The following is a 21,926-nucleotide window of genomic DNA, read 5'->3' on the forward strand; positions in this document are numbered from 1 at the left end:
TCTGTAATACTTGGATCCTGGCTGTGCAAAATTTGTATTTTCCCTTAGAGCAAGAAGCAAAGGTCCAAATTAACTTCCTCAGTAATACCCTTTTTAATTCTTAAAAGTCCCTAGGTGTACAATTTTATTGTAGATCCAACATCTTTTTCAATAGAGTCTGAACAATTTCATGACAAATATGAGAAATGACAGGATGACATAATACATTTCTACTTAAAGGTTTAATTTGTTTTATTTTACTTCTATAAGTTTAAAAATGTTTTGACCCTGTTTTATTGGAAAGAAAATAAACTAAAAGTGAGACTTCAACCTAAACAGTTTTTCACAGCAGTAGGCGTAAACCCTGGGAAATAAAATGAAGGCTAAAAATGTTCAGGGACTATTAAATGTAATGGAAAAAAAACCACCTATCACTTAACTGAATTTTTGCTGCTAAGGCAGTTTAATGTTTGCTATTCTCAGGTACTAACATTTATTATAGTAACCTTTATAAAGTAAATTTAATTATCTTTATCTTTTTACAAATATAAATTTAGTTGTCCTACAATGAAAATCAATTGTCAACATAAGCTATGGTTAACATCTAATAAAACAGCCCTCTGTAAATCCATGATTAATAAGACTGGCTTCTGTATTAACTAACAGACATCATAAAATTTTCTTCCTTGCAATAATTTGTATATTCAAGGTTCATCCTGCTGGACTGAGTTTCCTAAAATAAACTGTTAGAGTGAATGAACAAAATTTTGGCACCTATCATTATTATATTATAACCATTTAAATATATATCTGTAGCTGAATGGTTTCCAAATTAATGTCATATTTTAATTAAGTCAGAGAAGATGGTGGCTATAGCAAATGATAAGTGATTAACTTCTTTGTTTCCTTTACCTTCTGAACATAATGACAATGCTGCTTAGGTTTTAGCTTGAGCATTAGAGGAAGCTAATTGAAATGTGAAAAGCCAATTTCCCAAAACAATCTTTACATATGACAGGGATTACTTAAGCTCTTCTGTGTCACCAAAAACACCCCCAAACCAACAACAAAACAACCCACCCCCCACAAAACCAACAAAAATCCACACCAAAAAAACCCCAGCCACTAAACTCAAAAAACCCCCAACACCCCCCCTATTTAGAATTCACTCCCTTAGAAACAAATGTCTACTTCCAAACTGGGAGCAGTGGTGCTCAGATTCAGCAGGAAGTTGTGTACCATAAGCCAGAGGATATCTCTGCCCTCCCTGTGACACACACTGTGCCCAAGGACTGGGGGGATGCAGTGGCCACTGCAGGCAGTGCTAAGCTTCAATTGAATTTGGGTCTAGTTTTTAAGAGCAGAACAACTTCACACCAATCCTCAAAGATCCCAAAGTCATTTTATGAAGTAAAGTAGGTGTGCTTGAAGCACCTACTAAAAGAGCGTAAAAGAGCATACAGAACTAGGCATGAAAACTACTTCCCTCCCTTGCCCAGACAAACCCTTCCAAATGCCATGAAATCTTTTGGCCATAGAGACCTAACTGGGCCTTTGATTGTTTTGTGGGTTTTTAGATGTCATTTTCACTCTCAGTGTGTACTTTGGAAAACAGAGATTCTGATCCTTCATCTTATTACTTTACTGTAAGTAAAGTGATTGCAGCAGAATTAGCAAGACTGGACTTGTACAGTGGAAAATCAGCCCTTGGAGAAGCACCAGTCATTATTATTACTTGAATGGAGAAAGAGAAGTATCTGTGTATTTAATCTGTTCTAAAAATGCTAAAAAAGCATACATTAGTTCCTGCTAGTTGTTATATTTTGCTTCACAAAATTTCCATGTTAATTAGGAAAAAATAATCTTTAAATTAACCCCCGGAAATAAAAATTCTTTATCATATAAAAAATGTAGCTTTAGTGCTCTGGACATTCTCAGAATAAAATGTTATATATGTATATATATGTTGACAAGAACTGAGAAGCTCTGAAAAAATTGAGTGTACTTTTATGTGATATTTCCATTTATTTCATTCCTTTATTTGATAATTTTTAATGAAGGAAATGCACTTGTCAAGTTCAAAGTTTTGGTCATTGTACTTCATTCTCTGAAGTACAATGATTAGGTTATAAACAGGCCAAGAGTAATAAAAGCATTTCAAGTATAACTAAGGAATTCAAGGGAATATTTATAAAGGTTTAATATTTTGGAAAAAAAGAAAGCAACCCAGTTAACTTCCATTATTTTACAGAATTTGACTTTGTGCCACCAGGAACCTGACAATCACCTCATAAAGCCATACAAGGCTGGAAAAATTGTACAATTTTCAGACCTAATATAAAAGAGGCAGCTTATTTCTAACCTCTTCCCTGATGAGAGACTGCTAGACCAAGCATTTGCTCCTTTTTATCTGTCTGCAGATCACTTGTGTAGCTCTCTAACCATGTCCTCCTATTGGTAGCTAGACCCTTTGCTAGGGAGCCAGAGTATATTGGAAGCATAGAAATAGAACAGAAACATAGAAAGGCAAACATTCCCTTCAGTGCATTCACTGTGCTCCTATTTTTAACAATTTCAAGACTGAGCACAGCAATGCTGCTTGGATGGAGCTTGTGCTCACCCTCCAAGGACAGCCTGCTTTGCTAGGTGGTCTGCACCTCACCTCTAGAACCCTGTCACTTAAAGCCTATGAATGCAAAGCAGAGCATAATTTATTGGTGTTTCACTTTATACAGTAACTGCATGGGTGGGCGTGTAGTTTATGGAGCATTGCCCTCTACCATAAAAAGTAGTTTGTAACAGGGAATGAAAAAAAATAGAAGTCAAATGGTTGTAAACACTTGTTTAAAATGCATAAATTTTAAAATACATAGCAAATATACTTATTTTCCTGGTTTTAATGCCCTCAAACATTAGAATTTTCTTTTTCCCCCTGAAATCTCTTTTTGATGAAAAAGGAATGTTATTTTTCCAGTTCTTCCTGGATTAATTTTTTTCCTTTATCACCCTGAAGAGTTAAAGGCTTCCTCTTGTTTCCTCTACTCTTTTAACAGCTAATTGCAATGCTGAATGATGCCTAATAGAAAAAAGAAAAGCAGTCTAGCAACCCTGCACCTTCTCCTTACTCCTCTCTTGCTCCATGCAATTGTTTGACACCCAAAATAAAGGCAGTCATCAATAGCAGCCAGTCAGCTCAGTCTTCTTTTCTCTCTTCAAATCAACATTGCATCCCCTAACAAATCTGATACAGCAAGTGCTGCAGCTCCCTGATTTCCAGGAGGAAGCAGGAAGTTTCCTTTCCCCTTCCTCACTTTCCTCCTGGCCACTCATTTTTCACTTGAAAAGGAAGCTGGTGACTCTTAATTGTCTGTGCTTCTTGTGGCCCTCTTACTGTTGTCTGTATTTCACATGCATTTAAACTTATTTTTCCTTATTTCCCTTCCCCACATTGTATCTAAGTTTGTTGTTAAATCAAGAGCTGTCTCACTTAACCATTAATCTAGAATCCAAACAGTACTCATTAGATTAATTAGAACACGGCCATACACGAGAGCCCCACTCACTACAACTCTCCCTCATGCCCAGCTGCCTTGAGGCAGTGTGGGTGTGACCTGGCAAATTATTGTGTGGAAATGGCTTTGTACCCCTCTTGTAAAGGATGCCTTACACAGAATAAAATCAAACCACCAGTAAGTTAGTCTGGACAGTGCCATTTCTTCCCTTTGGGTAAGATCTGTGATTACAATGAGTACACACAAGAAACAAGTGTTGCTTTGTTTTTCTTACCCTTCTTTTCTCCTTGTCATACACCATACAATACACCAAAGCAAATTATTGCTGCTTTCTGCTTTGAGCAATGCCCACGTGGTGGGCAACAGAGAGCAGGCCAGGACAAGAATTTGGGCACCAGGACAGTCAGCAGTAATGCAGACATGCACTAGATCATCTTTTACATGAATGGAGCTCTTCAGAAAGCAAGCCCCTACTGAAGCTTGAGTATAGAATTCTCCATATGGAAGCATAAATTCAATATTAGATTTTGAAACTTTTTTTTTTGATAGATGCTTGAGGGAAAGGCTGGCAAAAGCTGCGTCTCCAAGTCCTGTTTAGCAGCCGGCACCTGAGCTCAGACCAGCCTTTAGTGCTGGGGCCATCTAGTGGGAGAGGAGGCACGGACAGGGAGGCCAGGACATCTTCTGCATCCAGATTTTTCATCCTATTCAGCTTTGGTGTGGCCTCCAGACACCTGGGCCAATGGAGCAATGATCAGCAGATCACTGCCAGCATTGCAAACAAAGGACAACACAACTTTGAGGGCTACTTTAGAAAAAGAGAAAATGAGAAGCAGCACCTGAAATTCAAACAGCTGCTAAGGAAAGCGGCTGTCCCCATGCAGTAGGAACCAAACAATCAAGGCAGAGAGTTTCAAAGAGGATCAAGACAGGGAACACAAAATATGGCATGATTTCATGGATGTAAGCCTGCTGTCACTGGCTATTCCAGTTTGTTTGCTCATACTAATCCTGTCAACTCCACAGGGAAAATGTAGTAGGGTGAAAGGCTTGTGCAAACCTCTCCCACTTGGCTTAGGCTACTCAATACAGCTATGGGATCAATCTTTGGGGTTGATTTTTAGTTAATAAAGGACTTCTTGAACCATTGTGGAACCTTAACAAGCATATAGTGCAAGAAAATGGAACCTAAAGAATGGAGAATTAAGCCCACTAAGTTTTAGGGGCCAGAATTTGTATCTCCAAGTTAAGAGGAAGAACAGTGGGATTCAAACAAACAAAAAGCCCAAGACCCAGCAGAAAGACTTCACAGAATGAAGAGGCACTGAAATAAAACTATTGTCTTTTGTGAAACAAGGGAGAAAACCATCCTCTTCTGACAGCACAAGACTGATGCCATAGCTGATAATGTTTTAGCTAAATTAGACCTGGCACCATAAGAAAATTAGCTAAGTTTTATTCTGAGCAAAGTGCTTGTACATTTGTTTTCCATTTAGTAATTTATTTGAAGTATCACAGTAAAAACAGAGAAACTGGAATAAAAAGCAGATATAAAACCAGAACACTTATTTACAGCTGATTAATACATAAGATGCTAACTCATGAATGCTGGCAAAGCATATTTCCACATCCCTTTCTGGTATTTTAGAGCTACTGAGAAACAGATCATTTCTTACTTGACCACATATATATATATATTTAACATAACAGCACCGTAATCTGCAGGGTTTTTTTTCCTCAAAACTTCGCAAGCTGCAACATATAAAAATGGAACCAAGGCATGAGATTGAGCAGGTAAATCTTTTGATTCAGCTTTGCATCACTGTATCACTACATAGAGACACTGAGAATACCAAAAAAAGTTGTGGCTCAGTAAGACAGTAAGATAGAAATATCTAAAAACAGGGATCTGCAGAGGATATATCTTAGTTCAGCAATCTTAAAGGATGCTTAGATTTCTGAGGAAGCTCTTCTGTCATATCCTCCATTTTGTTCTCCATTGGAGTTGCAGATTTGTTCTCTTTACCCTTTTTGAGACTTCTTTTGTGCTGGGATTTAAAGAAAATACCCAATGTTAAGAGAATACAAAGAAATCAAAAACTTCTGCTTGTGTGCAATGCAGTACATAGTGTTCTGAGAAAAAAACTCGATGTAACTCCTGAAAAAGGTTCCTAATAGGTTGCATTTACTCAAGAGATTGACTGTAGACATACAGAAGCTCAGCAGCTATTTTTAAAGGGTCCCCAAGAAGAAAATATGCTCTCCCTAGCAAGAAAACCCCTAGACTAATATACCAAGAAGTTTCCACTGATGTGCTGGTAGACCAAAAGGGTCAGAAGCAAGTAAGTAAAAAACTCGACCCCATGAAGACTTAAGAACGCCAATATTTCTGTCAGGCCTCTAAGAAAATACTGCATATACTTTCAACTCTCCCATTAACACATGTCTAGCAAATTATGACAATTTTCTTTATGGAGGATTATTTGCTGAGGAGTTTTCAACTGTCTGCCCAGCTTGTCAGAAATCTGCATTATTTTATCCACTATTAACTGCTGTCATAATCTGCTGTTACTTTAGCACAAGGTTAACAAAGCATTATCTACAGGATTTGAACAAGTTGTGAGACTACCCTGAAATGTAAGAAGTGACTTGAAACTACAGCACTGTTACTGTATTAATTTAATATTATTAAAGTAATATTTCTTCTCAAATACACAGCTGTTTTGCTTATTCTGAGGAAGTTACCTGGAAAAAAGGAATGCCACCATTTGTGTGGCAATATACATTTGCATCCATTGAGTATTTGTCACAAGCAAGGCTTTCACTGGGTTCTTGCAACACTTCTTCTTCCAACAGGTCCTAAAACAGAAGTTTTCCAGAAAGATGTCTTTAATGTCTGAATTTCCTTAATGAATGCATTAAGAATGATCATATCTATAAAAGACATGGAATTTTTATTTTTAAAAAACAAGAAAGAAATCTAAATTATTAATATCATTGCTTATTTTTCAAGAGCTGGTTTTTGTCAAGAGCTCAGCACATTTGAGTCCAAGTACTCTGTAAAACACAAAGGCTACAACAGCCCTGGGGTTCCAGTCAACTCTCCAAAAGGGCCTGGAAAAACCTCAAAGATGTGAAATATTCATTCAAGAGCCTCATTTGCCATTTATATACATACCTGACCTGCACTATCCTCCATCTCCCTTCCCACATTGCTTAGCATAGCATCAAGATTTGGTTGCTTTTGCCTCAGTTGCTCCAGAAGTAGCTGCCGGGGCTCTGTTCTCACAAGGGTGACAGGATAGAAGTAGTCTTTTCTCTGTGGAGTTGTCCCTTTAATGAAGATGATACACTTTTCAGTGTTTGCTTTCATTTCAGATCCTCAATTTTACATCAACTCATTACAGAAATCATGCCTTGTTCACACACCATTCTTTGCATGCATCTTAAAGGTGTAAGGCTGCCAGGTTATGTCCCCATCAACCTTCACTTATGAATTCTGGAACTCAAGTTGTTTTCTTTAAGACCATTCTGCCCCTGACCTGATTAAATACCTGTTGGAACATCCACTTTGAGATCCTCTTGCAGGAAACCATTAACCTGAGCTAGTCCATGCTGCACTTCTTCCTTAAGTGCCAGCTTCTGCTCCACAAGTATCTCCTGATCCACCTTTATCTGATCCAGAAGGCCATTTAGCACCTTCTCCTCAGCAGCCTTTTGGCTGCCAATGTGGTCAGCAATTTCAGCTATTGCTTTATCACAATTTTCTTCATTTTTCTGAAAATGAAACAAAACAACCCAACAAAAAACACCAAGTTAACAGGAAAGGTAAGACTATGGCCTCTTTTCTAAGATGTGGTGCAGGATTAGTGACATGACTTGAAACGAAACAACTGAGACCTCAAATTGAGTAGTTTCAGTGCCAGTTTTACACTCTCATTTTGACAGCTATCTTCAGAAGAGTCAATTTCTTAGAAAGTATGATCACTTTAGAAAGCTAGTCACAAGAATAAAGATGTCATCTGGCTCAGACCAGACTTCTCATGCTTCTATGCACAAACCCTGCACAGACTTAGGATATTCACCTGAACACGAACATCCTATAAGTACTAGAACCTTTATGCATTTGTAGGGGAAAAGGCAATTGTGTTTTCAGCCATTCCCATTGAAATTAAACTCTTGAAGTGTTCAGCAGCTGCAACAGATACAGAGAGGTCTTGAGACCACAAATGCTTTTAGTTTAGAGTTGGACTTGATGCTTGGAGATCCCTTCCAACTCAGAGTATTCTGTGTGAAGGAAGTTTCTAGTGAGTTTTTACTTCCAAAAGTGTGCAAAATATTGGATTTGCCTATTTTATTGCCTATTACAACAATAAAACCAGGGTGGATGTGAAATTTGTGATGGAAATTAAAAAAATTCCCCAAAAACATGAGAGAGAAACTCTTAGATAAGAGGCCAGAATTTGTATATGCTTAAAAGGAATACTTTCTCCCATATTGATTCAATCTGACCAATAAAGTCATTTGCAAACTCCAGAAAATAGCCTGCATTTGATCACTGTGCATCTCCCAAGGACAGTACTGTAGATAAAGCTTTAGAATTAAACACCACCAAGATGATGTAAAACACTCAGATTACATGTACAAGTCAGTTGTAGGGCATTAGCCATGACACCATTTTTTGAGGTTATGGGTACTTGAAGTTCAAAGTCTTCCTCTTAATTTAGGCTTTTGATTTCCTCTAATTACATCTTCTCAAGCTCAGTAACATGAGTCTGCTATCAAAAAAAATCATAGCTTTGTTTTGACTAGAACTTTTTTCTCCCCTCTATAAATTCTGCAGTAAAGTTTGTCTCAGGATGTTGCATTAGACTACAAATAAGTACCTTTTGTAAATACTGAAATTGCTGTTTCTCATCCTTGAATGACAACAGGTGCTGATTAGTAAAGTTGACCATCTGAGCAGTTGTAAATTCACCCCATGTATTGGTATGCTGAGCCACATTTTTGAGATTGGTGAGAAGATGTTGACAGTGGTCATTGGATTCTTCCAGCATTGCCTTGTTTTCAGCATTTATGCTCCTGAGCTCTTGAGAGAAATTATCCAAAGATGCAGTGAATTTGCTGTGATTGGAATTTGTACTGCTGACTAAGTCTGTAGTTTTCCTGCAACAACATATTTGTAAAAGTTTAGAGATTTTGAAAGGTAGATTTTAACACAGTATACTTTTAGAAATATGAAACCAGAGCCAGTGAAATAGCACAGTTCTATCAAACCAGTTAATTATAATACTGTTGTTCTACTTATTAAATTCGCAGCACTTGCAGCAGTAAGTTTGCTAAAAAAACAAAACCCCCACCAACCAAAAAAACCCAAAAGAGAACAGAAAGACCCTAACCACAAACCAAAAACAACTCCAGCAAGACCTTAGTTATTCAGTCTGCAACTGAATGAAACATATTGCAACAGATACATTATTATGCTTCAAGTTAAACCTTTATATGTTCTGAAGTCCAGACACTGAGGGACACTCCTCAGCATATTGCTCCCAAAATGATACTTTCTTATCTCAACATGCTCAGGAGACAAGTTCAAGGGCAAGCCTTCTAGAACTACTGTTTACTCTGGGGAAAGGCCAACTACGATCTACACTCTGTGGCAGAAGCCAGCTCTAACACACAGGCCATGCCCAGCAGGCTTTATAAGCACATAAAGATGGAGAGCATCCAATTTTGAAGTTCTCTTTATATATATTTTATCTCGTGTAAGTGTACAGCAAAAAGAATGTGCCCCTTACAGGTGAACATTTTCTTGCATAGCAGTGATGGTGGTCTTCAGGCTTCCATTTCTTGTGAGTACATCAGTCAGGTTCTTCTGAGTCTCCTGAGCAAACAGGTCGAGCTGGCTTTGCAGTGAAGACATCAATTCGGCTGCACTCTATCAAGAAAATTACCACAAGTTTTGCTGTTAATTCTGCACTTGTTAACAGTCTTAAAGCATACTTGAATGCCTGAATTAAAAATGCAGAAAAGGCAGAGTTTTGTAATTCTAAAGCAGAAAGTACAATTTTTGTGTAGTGAAGATACAAACACTTTCTTTTTGGAGACATATGTAAATACACATATACTGATATACAGCAAGGGGAAGGGGGCTTTTGCTACATTCCTACATAACCTACTTAAAGCAGCCTAACAAAAGCTGAATAGAGTTAGGATCAAGTTACTGTCCTCCTAACATTTTTTTGTGAAACAAGTACAATGGTTTACTACCACATAAGAGTTTAAATCAAAGCAAGCAATCACACTTGGTGTTAGGATGTTCTCTTACTCTAAGGATACCTTTCTATGTGCCAACCTCGTCATTTCCACTTCTTCTTTTAAGCTGTCACAATTATGCTGGAGCTGAGCAAAGCCACCAGCTGTTTGTTCCTGTATTTTTTTCAGAGTGAGAGAAAGTTCTCCAAAGAAGGTATCCATTTCCTTTTTATGGTCCTCCATCTTTAAAAAAAAAAAAAAGTTTTACTTATAGTTATATTTTTATATCTTGATTTAAGAAACTGATATTTTTCCCTAGCATAACGAGATAGACTAGAACTCTAACTTGAAGCAAAGGGCTTCAATAAGTGCAGTATGGTTTACACTTATGGTTGTTAACAAGATAAAGCATCACATTTTCCCAGGAAACAAAGGGACTATAGAAAGTTTAGTATGAAGGCAGAAGATTTTTGGAGTGGTAGGACTTGCCTAAGTTGACTTTTTTTTTTTCACATTTCTTAATATACTCTTCCCCTTGTATTTCAATGTATCATCAAATATTTGTTACATAAAGATTTAAGCATCTGTGTTTTGCCATTCTACTGTGGCACTCAGGCAAGTGGTTGTGCCAATATAGAGAATAAGCAAATTTACCACACCCAGGAGAGGAAAAAAATCTGAAAGGAAGTTAAAAGACAGAACTCATAGGACAAGATAAAGGGGAAAAGGCTAGACAAGAAGTGGAAGCACTCTGACATACTGCAGAAAAACAAAGAACATATTATCTGTAAAGTAAATAAAAAGAAGAGCATAAGGCAAGGAGCCAGGTTATGTGCATTACCTGGTCAGCCACAGCAGAATATTTCTTCATGTTACTCTGGAACTGACAATTTAACCCCAAGACAAATTCTACCATTGGTGTCAAGCTATTTACTGCTCTTCCTAATCCAGTCTCATGCTCTTCCTAGGAAGAGGAAAAAGAAATTAAACCAGAACATGGCTGTTCCTTCATCTACATTTGTAAGAAGTTACTGTGTACATATCCATGTAATAATATGCTATTTAGTACATTACAGCTTGTGGGGGTGAAATGGGAGAGACAATTATGATCAGGTGGTAAAGCAGACACAGGTAAAGAGCATCAGAAAAAATGCTATACATTTACAGAACCCCTTTTGATCAAAATCAGTTTCAAATATTTAAGTAGGAGTATGCAACTGTACTAACAATTAATCTCAGCAGCTCTGCTTTACAATCAAGTGATAGATTCTCATGCTGTGTTATTTTTTCAGATATGTGAGAAACTTCAGTAGACACCAATTCTTTAAGAGAGGCAAAAGATGCTGATACAATTGATGCAAGAATATCTGCTGTAGAAGAACTGGTAGACAGGAGGTCACCTGCAAAAGAAATCCAGAGTTACAAACATTTTAAAAATTCCCCTGTAAGATAGAACTCTTTTTATTACTCATTACTTTATTGCCCCTTACAGGAAGGCTGTGGATCATCCCAGACACATCATTACTGGTGCAACTGTAATCATTATGTCCCTTAAATAAAGTCACCTCTTTCCTAAAACAGATACATTTTAGGAAGTGGTCTTTGAGATTACTGCAGGATGACTACTAATACAGGTATTACACTTACCTATAAAATTTGTGTAATATGTCAACATCTGTTGCTGCTTCAAACTGTTTTCAGTAATTGAATCTTGTATTTTGCTGAATGAAGCATTCATTTGTCCTGCAAAGGTATTTTGGACAACAGCATTGTGCTGATCAACAGCCCTCTTACGGTCCAGTTTCGCGTGGAGCCCAGACACATCTCTTGTCGTTTCTTCAACTGTACTTAGTAACTAGAATTTTTAAAGTTATTTCAGTAAGTCTTGAAACAAGAAGTCAAGCATATATTATATAAGGAAAGGCAACAAAAGTTCTGAGTTAAAGAAGTTATCTCTCTAGGAAAACAGGTATTTCCCTTTACATCATCAAATTACCCTGGACCCTGGTGTTATATCATTTATGCTTTTAGAACATGGGAAAAAAGTTACGTACTAGAGACCATTTCTTCTGCTTTAAAATCAAAGCATTAATAAATGACTCCCTCAGTATTTAAGGAATAAAGGTATCATTTATCTCAGAATAGTAACTGAAAAATACCTGAGCACATCAACTTTTTTCTGAACAATCTGACAGTAAATATATTCTTCAATATAGTACTAAAACAAGAGGTTTTAGTACTAGTCCTGTGATAAACAATTTAGAATTCATACAAATAGTGAAGTCCTTTTATGTAGTGAGCATAAATAATTTCTGTACCTATTTGTCTCAAACACTCCACAACCCACATGTAAAAACCAGGCATTCCCTCGTAATCTTACAGGAATCCAAATAGAAAGAAATAGTCATGGTGCCTGAAGGTACAAGTTTCATCACTTTGCAGTTTAAATAGCAGGACACACTCTCTCCCTACCTCAAGTGTGTTTTGATAATTACTTATTCTGCAAAAAACCTCATGATAGTAGATACTGCAAAGCACTGGAACTCCCATGACAAACTGGCCTGAAGGAAAGTTAGTTCCAGACCAACCAGTGTTTAGCAGTCAGCTGTCAATACTACCACAGAGAAAGTCCTGCAATCTAATCCTAGTTTTCCATCTTAAGTTCAGGTCATGTCTCACTCACATCATGCTTTAGCAACAATAGCCCATCCAACTCCCAAAAATAGGAAGCTGTTTTACATTAGGTACAAGAACTGTGACAACCTGGCTAGCTGTGCCGTGAAGCTCTTGTTCAGTATTTTCCAAAACTGAAACCACGTATTCTTCTTCAGCCAGCTGAACTTTGGTTTCTTGCAGATCTTTCTGTGTTTCTTCCAGTTCTTTCTCCTTGATCTGCAAATCTGTTTTACACTGTTCAAGTTCATTTTTACTGACTCTGAATAGCTCAGTGACCTAAATAGGAAGATAATCAAAAAGGCAACACCACTTTTTATAAATCTGACAGTCTCATTTCACATCTCTCAAATTACATTACAATGACAGAAGGCAAATTGTCATCTAGCAATGTAACTTCAGCTGTAGGACTCCAGTCTTAAACCTAAACTACAGGTTTGTATAGTCTCTGTAATGACTGAAAATATCAAGCCAACACCATTCTCACTGTAATAATTGCTTGCTTCTCCTCTGAAAACATAAGAGCAAACTACCATTACAGCACACAGAAAAGAATTCCACTGAACAAACATAACCAGAGAGACTGAGAAGAGCCAGTAAAGCTTATTACATGGAGGAGTTACATATACCAGCAAATTAATATCTACATTTCCCATAAACAAGCAGCTCCAATTTTTGTGTAATTTGTTAAAAGGAAGCTCATGACCACTCTCCTCTAATTCTTTGTTCCTAAGCAGATAGATACCTGTCAACTGAGATTATATCATTTTATAAGAAGATTTTTTGCTGAAAATTCAGCAAAGAAAATTATAGTAGTAGACATGAAAACAGCTTTAAAAATAAGTACTGCAATCTGCAATTTCATATACATTATTTCAAATTCCTAACTTCAAGGACTAGGAAGCTTTCATTCTTGACTAATTGGGGAACTTTAAGACCAACAACAACAAAACCAATCTTCTGACTGTTCTTTCTTCAAACTTTTTTCCTCCTTTTGACAGGAGGAATGAATTTCTTCCATTTTTTGGCAGATTTAAGCCACAGTTGAAAAACATCACTTACCCTTTTCACTTCTTCCTCCATGACACTGATTTTGTCAATATACTCTGTCATTTGTTCTTCCTGGACTGTCAGCTTTCCATTAAGGGCTCTCAAGCAAGGATTAAAATAAATGAACAAATTAGTCATGTAAGACACAGTTTCAAGATTTACACTAAGTTTTCAGTAATTCTGGAAAATTCTATACGAATAGCAAGTAATTTTCACTAAAGGCAGAGAAGATTTAAGGCAATTTTCTATTGTAAACTTTCTAGCCCTATTTAAAGTGAAGTATATCAAGTTTACTTTCCTGTATCAGCGTCCACTGAACAAAAAAAAAAAAGGCTGCATGTGTAAATCTGCATGCTGGCTAATGCTTAGGGTAAGTTCCACACATACATAAATTCCTCAGTGCAAGCCTATTAGATTTTATCTGTATAATCATTAATTTTGAAAGAACAAGTTGACCAAACAGTTAAGTTTCCCTATCTTCAACTTCCTGGATTAAAAATATATCTGAAAGTATTTCTGTATAAGTATAGGTACCAGTATCTGAGATTTGTTGCTAATTATTTTATAGAAATTTTGCAGACATACTCATAGTTTTCAACAGACATATAGACTCCATTTTTCTCTCGAGCAGCAGCAAGGTCTCGCTTCAGACGCTCAATCTCTTCAGTGTATTCCTGCATAAAGAAACAACCACACGTAAACATGAACATTTCTATTCTGGTTTTGATATTTAGCTGAACAGATACTGCACAAAGGTAGTACTCTACAGAAGTTTTGCATAAGCACAAGAGCAAAGCACTTCACCTCTCTTCTAAGTTCAGTATAGCACCATTTAAATTCACATCATTGACTATACGTAGAGCACTGAAACTTTCCATTTGAAGGCCATACTCGGTTGCATTTAGCAGCTTACAAGGGGAATCCCAACTTCCTTAGGGACAGAGCTACTTTACACTGGCTCTTCACTTGTACTTACTGACAAGTTCCCTTTAACTCAGGCACTTTCTAGGGAAAGTGCAAAATTGCAAACAAGTAATCCCCACAGTCACAGCTAGTAGCAATAGGCCTCTGTTCAACTTCAGCCTTATTAACAGCTCCAGTATCTGCAGGGACCATGGCAATGTAAGTGCAGCTTTAGTTTAAAAGCATCAGTTCAGTAATTAAAATCACTTCAGACAAGCACAGCTACTAGTTACAGTTTCTTCTGTACTCATAACTCCTGTACAGCAAAGATTACATTAACAAGAAGTCACACCTAACCTGTAACTTAATTTTTTAAGATATATGTCTAGTTACCTTAATAAGAGCTTTTTTGGTTAGCTTCTGATTAACTTCAGGCTTGTTCATGATGTTCTTTGCTCTATGGGCATATTCCAGTGTACTCAATGTTTCCTGTGCAAAACAGATGTAACACTAGGTCAAGCTGATGAATTAACTAATATTTTTGTATCATTAGCAAAATTATTCCTAAAATATTACTTATTTTAGGAATAGGTTTTCATACTTTAAATTTACCTCAAGATTTACAGATGCAGGTGAAATCGTGGCAATTATTGATGTTTTTGTCCGTCCTCCAAGAGAGTCTTGAAGGATTCTTGTGAGTTTAGATTCCCTGTATGGAATATGAGGGGCTCTTTCCACTAGAGCAGTAATAACTCTTCCAAGTGTCAGCAGAGATTGGTTGATATTTCCAGCTTCACGAGCTCTTTTGTCAACAGCCCCAGATCGACCAATGTTTTCACTTCCTGCAAGATCAACCTGAAAGGCAGGTTATGCTTCTGTCTCAATCACCCTGGTAAATGCTTGCCCCAAAGTCTTGCAGAATACATAAAAGAGCTAACTAGTTTTTCAGGAGACACTGGGGTCACAAATGGGACTGATATTTTTCAGAGTGACAAACATACGTCACATCACTTTATGAGAGCAATAATTTTTCCCTTTATCAGGAAAAAAACTCTAATAAACTCCAGTACATGGCTAAAAATTCTATCAATTACACTTAGTTCAAATACTTACCAAGTTTAGCTTTCCAATTTTAACAAGTTCTTCTCCATCTACCGTTGTCTCTTTCATATGGATGGTGATTGAAAACACAGAGTGGGAACGGCTGCAAAAGAAACCAGTTGCAGATGTTCCATTAAAGCCAAATATCTAGTTGTTATATGACTGCTGCAAGTTTTGTGCTCTTTATAGAGAATACATTTAGCCCATGAACTACAAATTACATTTTTAATACACAAAGTTATTCTGCTAAGTATAATTTTGTATGTGTATATATGAATTTGTATTTAAAACCAGTGATGAGGCAACTGGTTGACATTTGATTTATTCAATCCTATAGATTTTCTCTTATTTCAAGGAAAAGCAAGAGAAATGCCTTGGTTTTGCCTACATTTGAGTATTCTCAACTCACAAGCATCACATGAAAACTGACTTGCAAATTTTTTTTCAGTCCTTATGATAAGAACAGTTTCACAGAATGTGAGATTAAGGAACTTTCCTTATGCAGGCTAACTAGCTGAATTCAATATTAAAAATTTAGAAGTTCAATTAGTTTTTCAATCAAAAATAGTAATACAGTTTAAGATCATAGAATCATGGAATGGTTGCATCTAGCTCCAACCCTGCTACCATGGGCAAGGACACCTCCCACTAGACCAGGCTGCTCAAAGCCCCATCCAACATGGCCTTGGACACTTCTAGGGATGGAGCACCCACAATTTCTCTGGTCAACATGTTCCAGTGTTTCACTATTCTCATAGTAATAATGATTTTAGCTTGAGTTTATTCCTTTAATAAGCTTTTACTGCAGGAAGCTGACATATATAGAAAGCCATAGATGTTGAATTATACCAGTTTGACCATACATAAAACACCTCTGGCACATCAATTTCCAAAATTCCCTGGAATCTCAGACAAAATGAGTTCTGTGTTCCAATCAGTGGTAGAAAATACCCATTTCCTTCCACCAGTAGACAGACATGCTCAGTATATCTTGAAATTAAAATACAATACAGAGAGGGTACATTACTTACTGTTCCAGCACTGGATCACTGCTTTTCACAGTGATATAGATTTCACATCTGCAGCTCAAGAATGTGAAAGCAGTAATAAAAGAATGCTATTTCTGACCCAGGTGTCCCTATTACATTCTATGACCTACAACCATATGAAGCAGCCCTTATTGCCATAGAATATTATCCCCAGCTTCCACAACCTAATTTGCAAATTTTACAGAAGCTGGCTGGGGTTAAACCATGACACCCCTTCATACACCTATTGCAATCATCCCACAGCACGTGGTAAGGAAGATATTGTAACTCTGGCATTCTAACCAACATTTGATAGTCTGCACTGTGATAGATATGATGTCATGTTTGCACTAGCTGCTTACTTCTTCAGTAAGATTCTGTTTAACAAAGAACAAAACAAGGTTTCTGAAATAGGGAAGACTTTTACCTGGAATATGCATTCATGTAAGTAGCTGCGGTTGTTCTTTTGGCTGCACCCCTTTCCAGGATTTGGTAAACTTGATTTTTGTTGTGTACAGTTACTTCTTCCAAGCCTTTAATAATTACACCCCTCTGTCAGAAATTAATACATGCTTATTATACATCTCTCAACAATTCTGAAAGCCTCAAGACAACAAATTTTGTAGCACTCACCTTATTTCGAGGATCATCAAACATCTGCAGTCTTTCTCCAACATCAGGAGTAGGATTCAGAAGATCAAAAAGCTCCTCATTATAGATTTCCAAAAGAGAGACTTTCACTGAAAATTCTGTCCCATTCTCTGTGAGTTTTTCAAATATTTGATGCAATGTACGGGGTATGATACCTGCTAGCGGATCCTATAAATTAAAAAGAAATATTTAATTTATAAATGTACTGAAAGAGATTTGGAGCTAGGGCATACAGTTTCAACTAAACAGTCTGACTGGATATAAATAAGAATAAAGATGACCTTCCATATAAAAGTCACCAAGAGTTGAGTGCAATACATGGAAGATGTTAAATTTCATGAAAAGATGTCCTTTTCATAGAAATGAATGAGATTATGTGTTAATCTACAAATATGTAAGGAAAGTCAGCTTCAGAATTTGAAACTTTCAGTTTTCCTTAGCCTTCTGGAGTTTCCAACTTTGAACTACAGTACAGACAAGAGAAATCTCAGAAGTGATAATATACCTCTTCCCAAGTATATTCTTCATTGGGTGACCGCTCCCCTTCCATTGTGAAGGTCTTACCAGTACCAGTTTGGCCATAACTGCAAGAATAAAATTAAAATGTAAACAAGAAACCAAACCACAAATAAAGTTTCCTAACGCTAATTATTGGCTTACTTACGCAAACACTGTACAGTTGTAGCCCATAATGACTTCATCCAGAATGGGACACACGACACTCCGGTATACATCAATCTGCTTTGCCTGAGCTCCAAAAACCTATTGGCACAGGACAACACATCCCATTCAGCCATACAATAATGGATAACATCAAACTAGGTACTAGCTTGGTTTTGAAGTCCCCAAGCAGTTACTAACCATATCAAATGTGTAAGTCTTTCTTGATGATTTATCTGTCACTCCTCCAGTGCGGATACTGACTTCCTTTCTGGCTTGATCACAGTCCACAACAGCGTAGGAGTTCACTTTCAGTTCTGAGGCATTAAAAGGCCTAAAAGGACAGGAGTCAGAAATATCGGATTGAAATCATTGCTAACAAAACCACAAACAGATGAAGTAGTAACATCACTCAGTTTAAGGATCCAGAATAGTAAAACTGGGCAAAAAAACCAAAGTTTTAACTTTATCTGTTTAACAATTAAGAAGAAATGCCGCAATTTGGCAGTTTACAGGCTCTGGTTCTCCTTTTTTCCACTGTGAGACAATTCAGGCAGCTTTTTGTTTGTTATATACATATTTTTAACAGGCCTATAACCACTTTCAAGATCATATAGATGCTCACATAGCTAACAGGCATCAGGACATGTTCACTTGCAGGGGGCAGGAGATTAAACATATCAAACAGCTGTCTAAATAAGAGCCTTAAAAAAAGCCCCAAAAAAAAGTCACTAATGCATTAACTTCCATGTAATAAATCAAATGCTGATAACAAAACAGTCTAAAGCACCAAAAATACCAACAGACCCTACTAATTGCAGGACAGTAAGCAGCAATATCAGAACGTACAGGTACTGATGCACTTGAATAGTATTTAATAAGACAGACATGACGTCAGCTTTTGGGGGGGGGGGGGGGGGAATCCACATTAATTTAAAGTGAATTAGTAAAAAGTAATAGTAAAACATTTAACACAGTGACAATAAAATTTTTGAACTTTAGGGTGAGCATCTTGTTTCACCACTAAGTTAATTCAAACTTGGTGCACACCATTTTCTTTAAAGGGACATTTGCCACTATTTCTCCTGAAAAGCACGGAAATGCCCTAAAAGCATTAAATCCTATTTTATTCTTCATTTAGTAGTGCTACTGCACTTAATGTCTATGCTACCTATATAGGTGACCTGAGCAGTCAGCTTGAAAATATAACTTCTACAAGCTTGTACTCTTTAAATTATCTTAACACTAGAGACACTTCAGATACTCTTTCAATTATAATGTTAAAGAAGAAAAACAAAACGCAAGAAAACCACAACATATGGCACCTCGAGTTTCCTAAACCTTGTGGCTAACATTTCTCCCTCAATATATCACTGAGGCTGAAGTGTCAGATTCTAAATAGACCATGGGACACTTGGGTGCAAGATCAACCAATGACAACACAATATCACTAAAATCTTGTGCAGAGGAGCAAGTCACAGCTTCGGGCTCATGACTTTGAAAGTAACAGAACAATGAACACATTCAGCTGTGTAACCATGAAACACTGAACCAGTCCATAGCAGGAGGCACAAGAGCCCACAGCTGTCATATCAGGGGAACAATCTAGCTGGGCTGGAGCAGGCATACAGATCATCACCATCACCACCACACAAGCAGCTGCCTGGTGTGCCATGGAGACATTTGATCTCAAGTTCATCCCCATAGGTATGAAGCACATTATGCATATTAACAATGCTAATGCATGCATTTTGAGTTTCCAAATTAATGATTTACCAAAGCTCAGTAAACATGCTGCTTGAAAAGGTTTATTATATGCTAAGATTGATCAGGTTTTGGAATCAGGACACCAAAGAACACAGTTGCATCTACCTTCATATCTGTAAGATAAGGACAATCTGATTGGATGCAGAAGAAAAAAGAAAGGTGGAAGAAACATTTACTAACTCAAATAAACTGAAGCTATTAAAAAAAAAAGCTCTGCAAAGGCATAATGGCATGAGCGGGCAAGGAACTTTTAAGAGGTTAGAAACTAACTCTTGACATAGCAATTAATCTGTGAGCTACAACAAAAGCAGAACACTCCACTGTGGATAGTCCTAACGCTACTTTCATAGTGAGCATCATATTTAGTTAAAATAGATATTAATACTTGATAAAGCTATTCCAGAACAATCAAGAGAAATAAAAACAAAACAGCTGCTCTTGACAGTATTTCAAATCAAATTGCTCCAATAAACTTATTGTCTTGCAATAGCCTTGAGTCACAACGCTTTCACCAATCCCACATTTGTTTCAGAAGCTTTGTAGTTGCATTGCAAACATAAGGCTAAATTGATTTTAATTTATATATTCATTGTGCACCTGCAAAAGCAAAACTCGTAAGCTTGAGAATTTGACTGCAAAAGGCATTTAAAACATAATATATAAACTAATATTTGCAGGTCTGGCTCAAAAAAACCGCAACTTCTAAAGGTGATTTAAACACAATACATAATACATTACCAATATTACAGTTTTAACATACAATGCTTTAAGATTACTTAAGACCTGGCATTAGTAAGCAATCCTTTAAAACCACCTCAGAATTACAAAGGGAACCTAATTTTATGGTACATGAAATTTATTATTTCATACAAAAAACCAAATTAATCTCATCAGCCAAGACATTTGGTCATTTTTAATTCGGCAGGTGACCGCCATCCCATTGTTTGTCCCCTGTAAAGCCTACATCAATGAAGTTATGTGACAGGTATACCACAGAGGGAGTAGCAGCACTTTTAGCTGTCAAAGCCTAGCGACTTCCCACAGGAGCTCACAGGAGGGCAAAATTCAGCCTGGGTTTTGTGTGTTTCGAATATCACACGAATTCTGCGTAGCTCCTCTTGAGCTTCCAGCACAGCTTCATGCTGGGTATGTGCTGAATGAAGATCAGAAGCTGCAGCTTTTTGTCTTTCTAAGCTATAAAAAATCGCTCATAACAGCCTTAGTTGCGCAGAAGCGCCGCTTCCCCGGGAGGCACAGGGGGCCGCCTCAGCCGCAGACCGGTGCCCGGGAGAGGCGGCTCCCAGCGCGGTGCCGAGGCCGCTCAGGAGTACAGGGGGTACGGGGGGGCGGCTCCCTCGCCCGCGATCCCTCCGGGCGGACACACGGGTCCCCCGGAGCAGGTACCCGCAGCCGGACACAGCGGCCCGGCAGAGCCACAGCTGCACAGTGCCTGTCGCACGGCGGCGGCCACGGCCCACCAGCCCCACGGGCTGTCCGGGGCACCGAGTACAGAACGTCTGGGCCCGAGTCCCGGAGGCACCAAGGCGGGACCTCCCCGGGGCTTGCCCGCGGACTGGCCCTCAACGCTCGCCCAGAGAAGGGCCGCCACGCTTACCTGCACCGCACCACCACCTGGATGTTCTTGCCCTTCTCCTCCTTCTTGGTGCCGCCGCCCTGGGAACCGAAGGAAGCCATGGCGGGACGGGCACAGCACCAAAACGCTGCCGCGGAGCCGGGGCTCGGTTCGAGCGCGCGCGCCACCGCCAACGCCGCTTTGAACCGCGCACGGCCGGGCCCGGCCAATCAGCGGCGGCCCTGGGGCACCACGGGAAGGGATTTCAAATCCTGGGGGTGGCGCGCGCCGCAGCGGTAGTGCTGCCGGCGGCACCGTGAGGGCGGAGAGATCGACCGAGCCGGGCTCCCCGAGCCCCCGTACTGCCGGGCCTGCTGAACCGTGACACGCTACCTGCTGTCCACCCGTACCTACCGTACGGCCCGTCTGCGCCGCCAGCAGCGCGAGGGGCCAGCAGGACAAAGTCTGGCCTTCTCTGCGGCTGCCGCTGACACCCACGGGTCTGGGGGCAGCCAAACTCCCCGCTTGCCATCAATCTTCCAAGGTCACATAATCCATGGAACCCTTTCTCACAGGTCAAGCCCTACGGCCATCCGTTCTTTTGTCGCTTCTACATCTACAGCTGGCCCACGATTTCGTTAAACATCACGACAAATAAACACAACTCGCCAATGCCTTGTGGAATTGTACTGTTACTTGGCCCGTTTAAAACAATGCCCAGGTTTATTTACCCAGTGGGGCCCCGGCTGCCCCCTCGGCCAGAGGTGCCCCAGT

The 21,926-nt window shown here is 38.6% G+C and overlaps 1 protein-coding gene across 1 annotated transcript; it reads right to left on the bottom strand.

The window, feature by feature from the left end:
- Nucleotides 1–4,930: 4,930 nt before the first annotated feature.
- On the bottom strand, nucleotides 4,931–21,299 carry KIF11 (kinesin family member 11). Its single transcript, XM_036386202.1, has 22 exons — nucleotides 21,195–21,299; nucleotides 18,014–18,146; nucleotides 17,817–17,914; nucleotides 17,658–17,736; nucleotides 17,135–17,320; nucleotides 16,929–17,053; nucleotides 15,486–15,576; nucleotides 14,985–15,227; nucleotides 14,766–14,861; nucleotides 14,055–14,143; nucleotides 13,482–13,569; nucleotides 12,510–12,698; nucleotides 11,394–11,601; nucleotides 10,974–11,146; nucleotides 10,588–10,710; nucleotides 9,831–9,989; nucleotides 9,290–9,429; nucleotides 8,378–8,657; nucleotides 7,046–7,268; nucleotides 6,670–6,824; nucleotides 6,237–6,350; nucleotides 4,931–5,539 (listed from the first exon to the last, which is right to left on the bottom strand). The coding sequence occupies exons 1-22, from the start codon at nucleotides 21,272–21,274 to the stop codon at nucleotides 5,417–5,419; spliced, it is 3,195 nt and encodes a 1,064-aa protein (XP_036242095.1). The 5' UTR covers nucleotides 21,275–21,299; the 3' UTR covers nucleotides 4,931–5,416.
- Nucleotides 21,300–21,926: the final 627 nt, after the last annotated feature.

The sequence above is a fragment of the Molothrus ater genome, chromosome 8 (assembly GCF_012460135.2).
Source record: "Molothrus ater isolate BHLD 08-10-18 breed brown headed cowbird chromosome 8, BPBGC_Mater_1.1, whole genome shotgun sequence".
Classification (NCBI taxonomy): domain Eukaryota; kingdom Metazoa; phylum Chordata; class Aves; order Passeriformes; family Icteridae; genus Molothrus; species Molothrus ater.

What these genes read in the sequence shown, in the direction of transcription:
- KIF11 (XM_036386202.1), bottom strand. Translation starts at nt 21,274, where the DNA reads ATGGCTTCCTTCGGTTCCCAGGGCGGCGGCACCAAGAAGGAGGAGAAG. An exon ending in AAATTGGAAAGCTAAACTTG is followed by an intron (nt 15,228 to 15,485) that starts GTAAGTATTTGA and finishes CCTGCCTTTCAG; the next exon opens with GTTGATCTTGCAGGAAGTGA. An exon ending in TGGAGGATAGTGCAGGTCAG is followed by an intron (nt 6,351 to 6,669) that starts GTATGTATATAA and finishes CTTCTGTTTTAG; the next exon opens with GACCTGTTGGAAGAAGAAGT.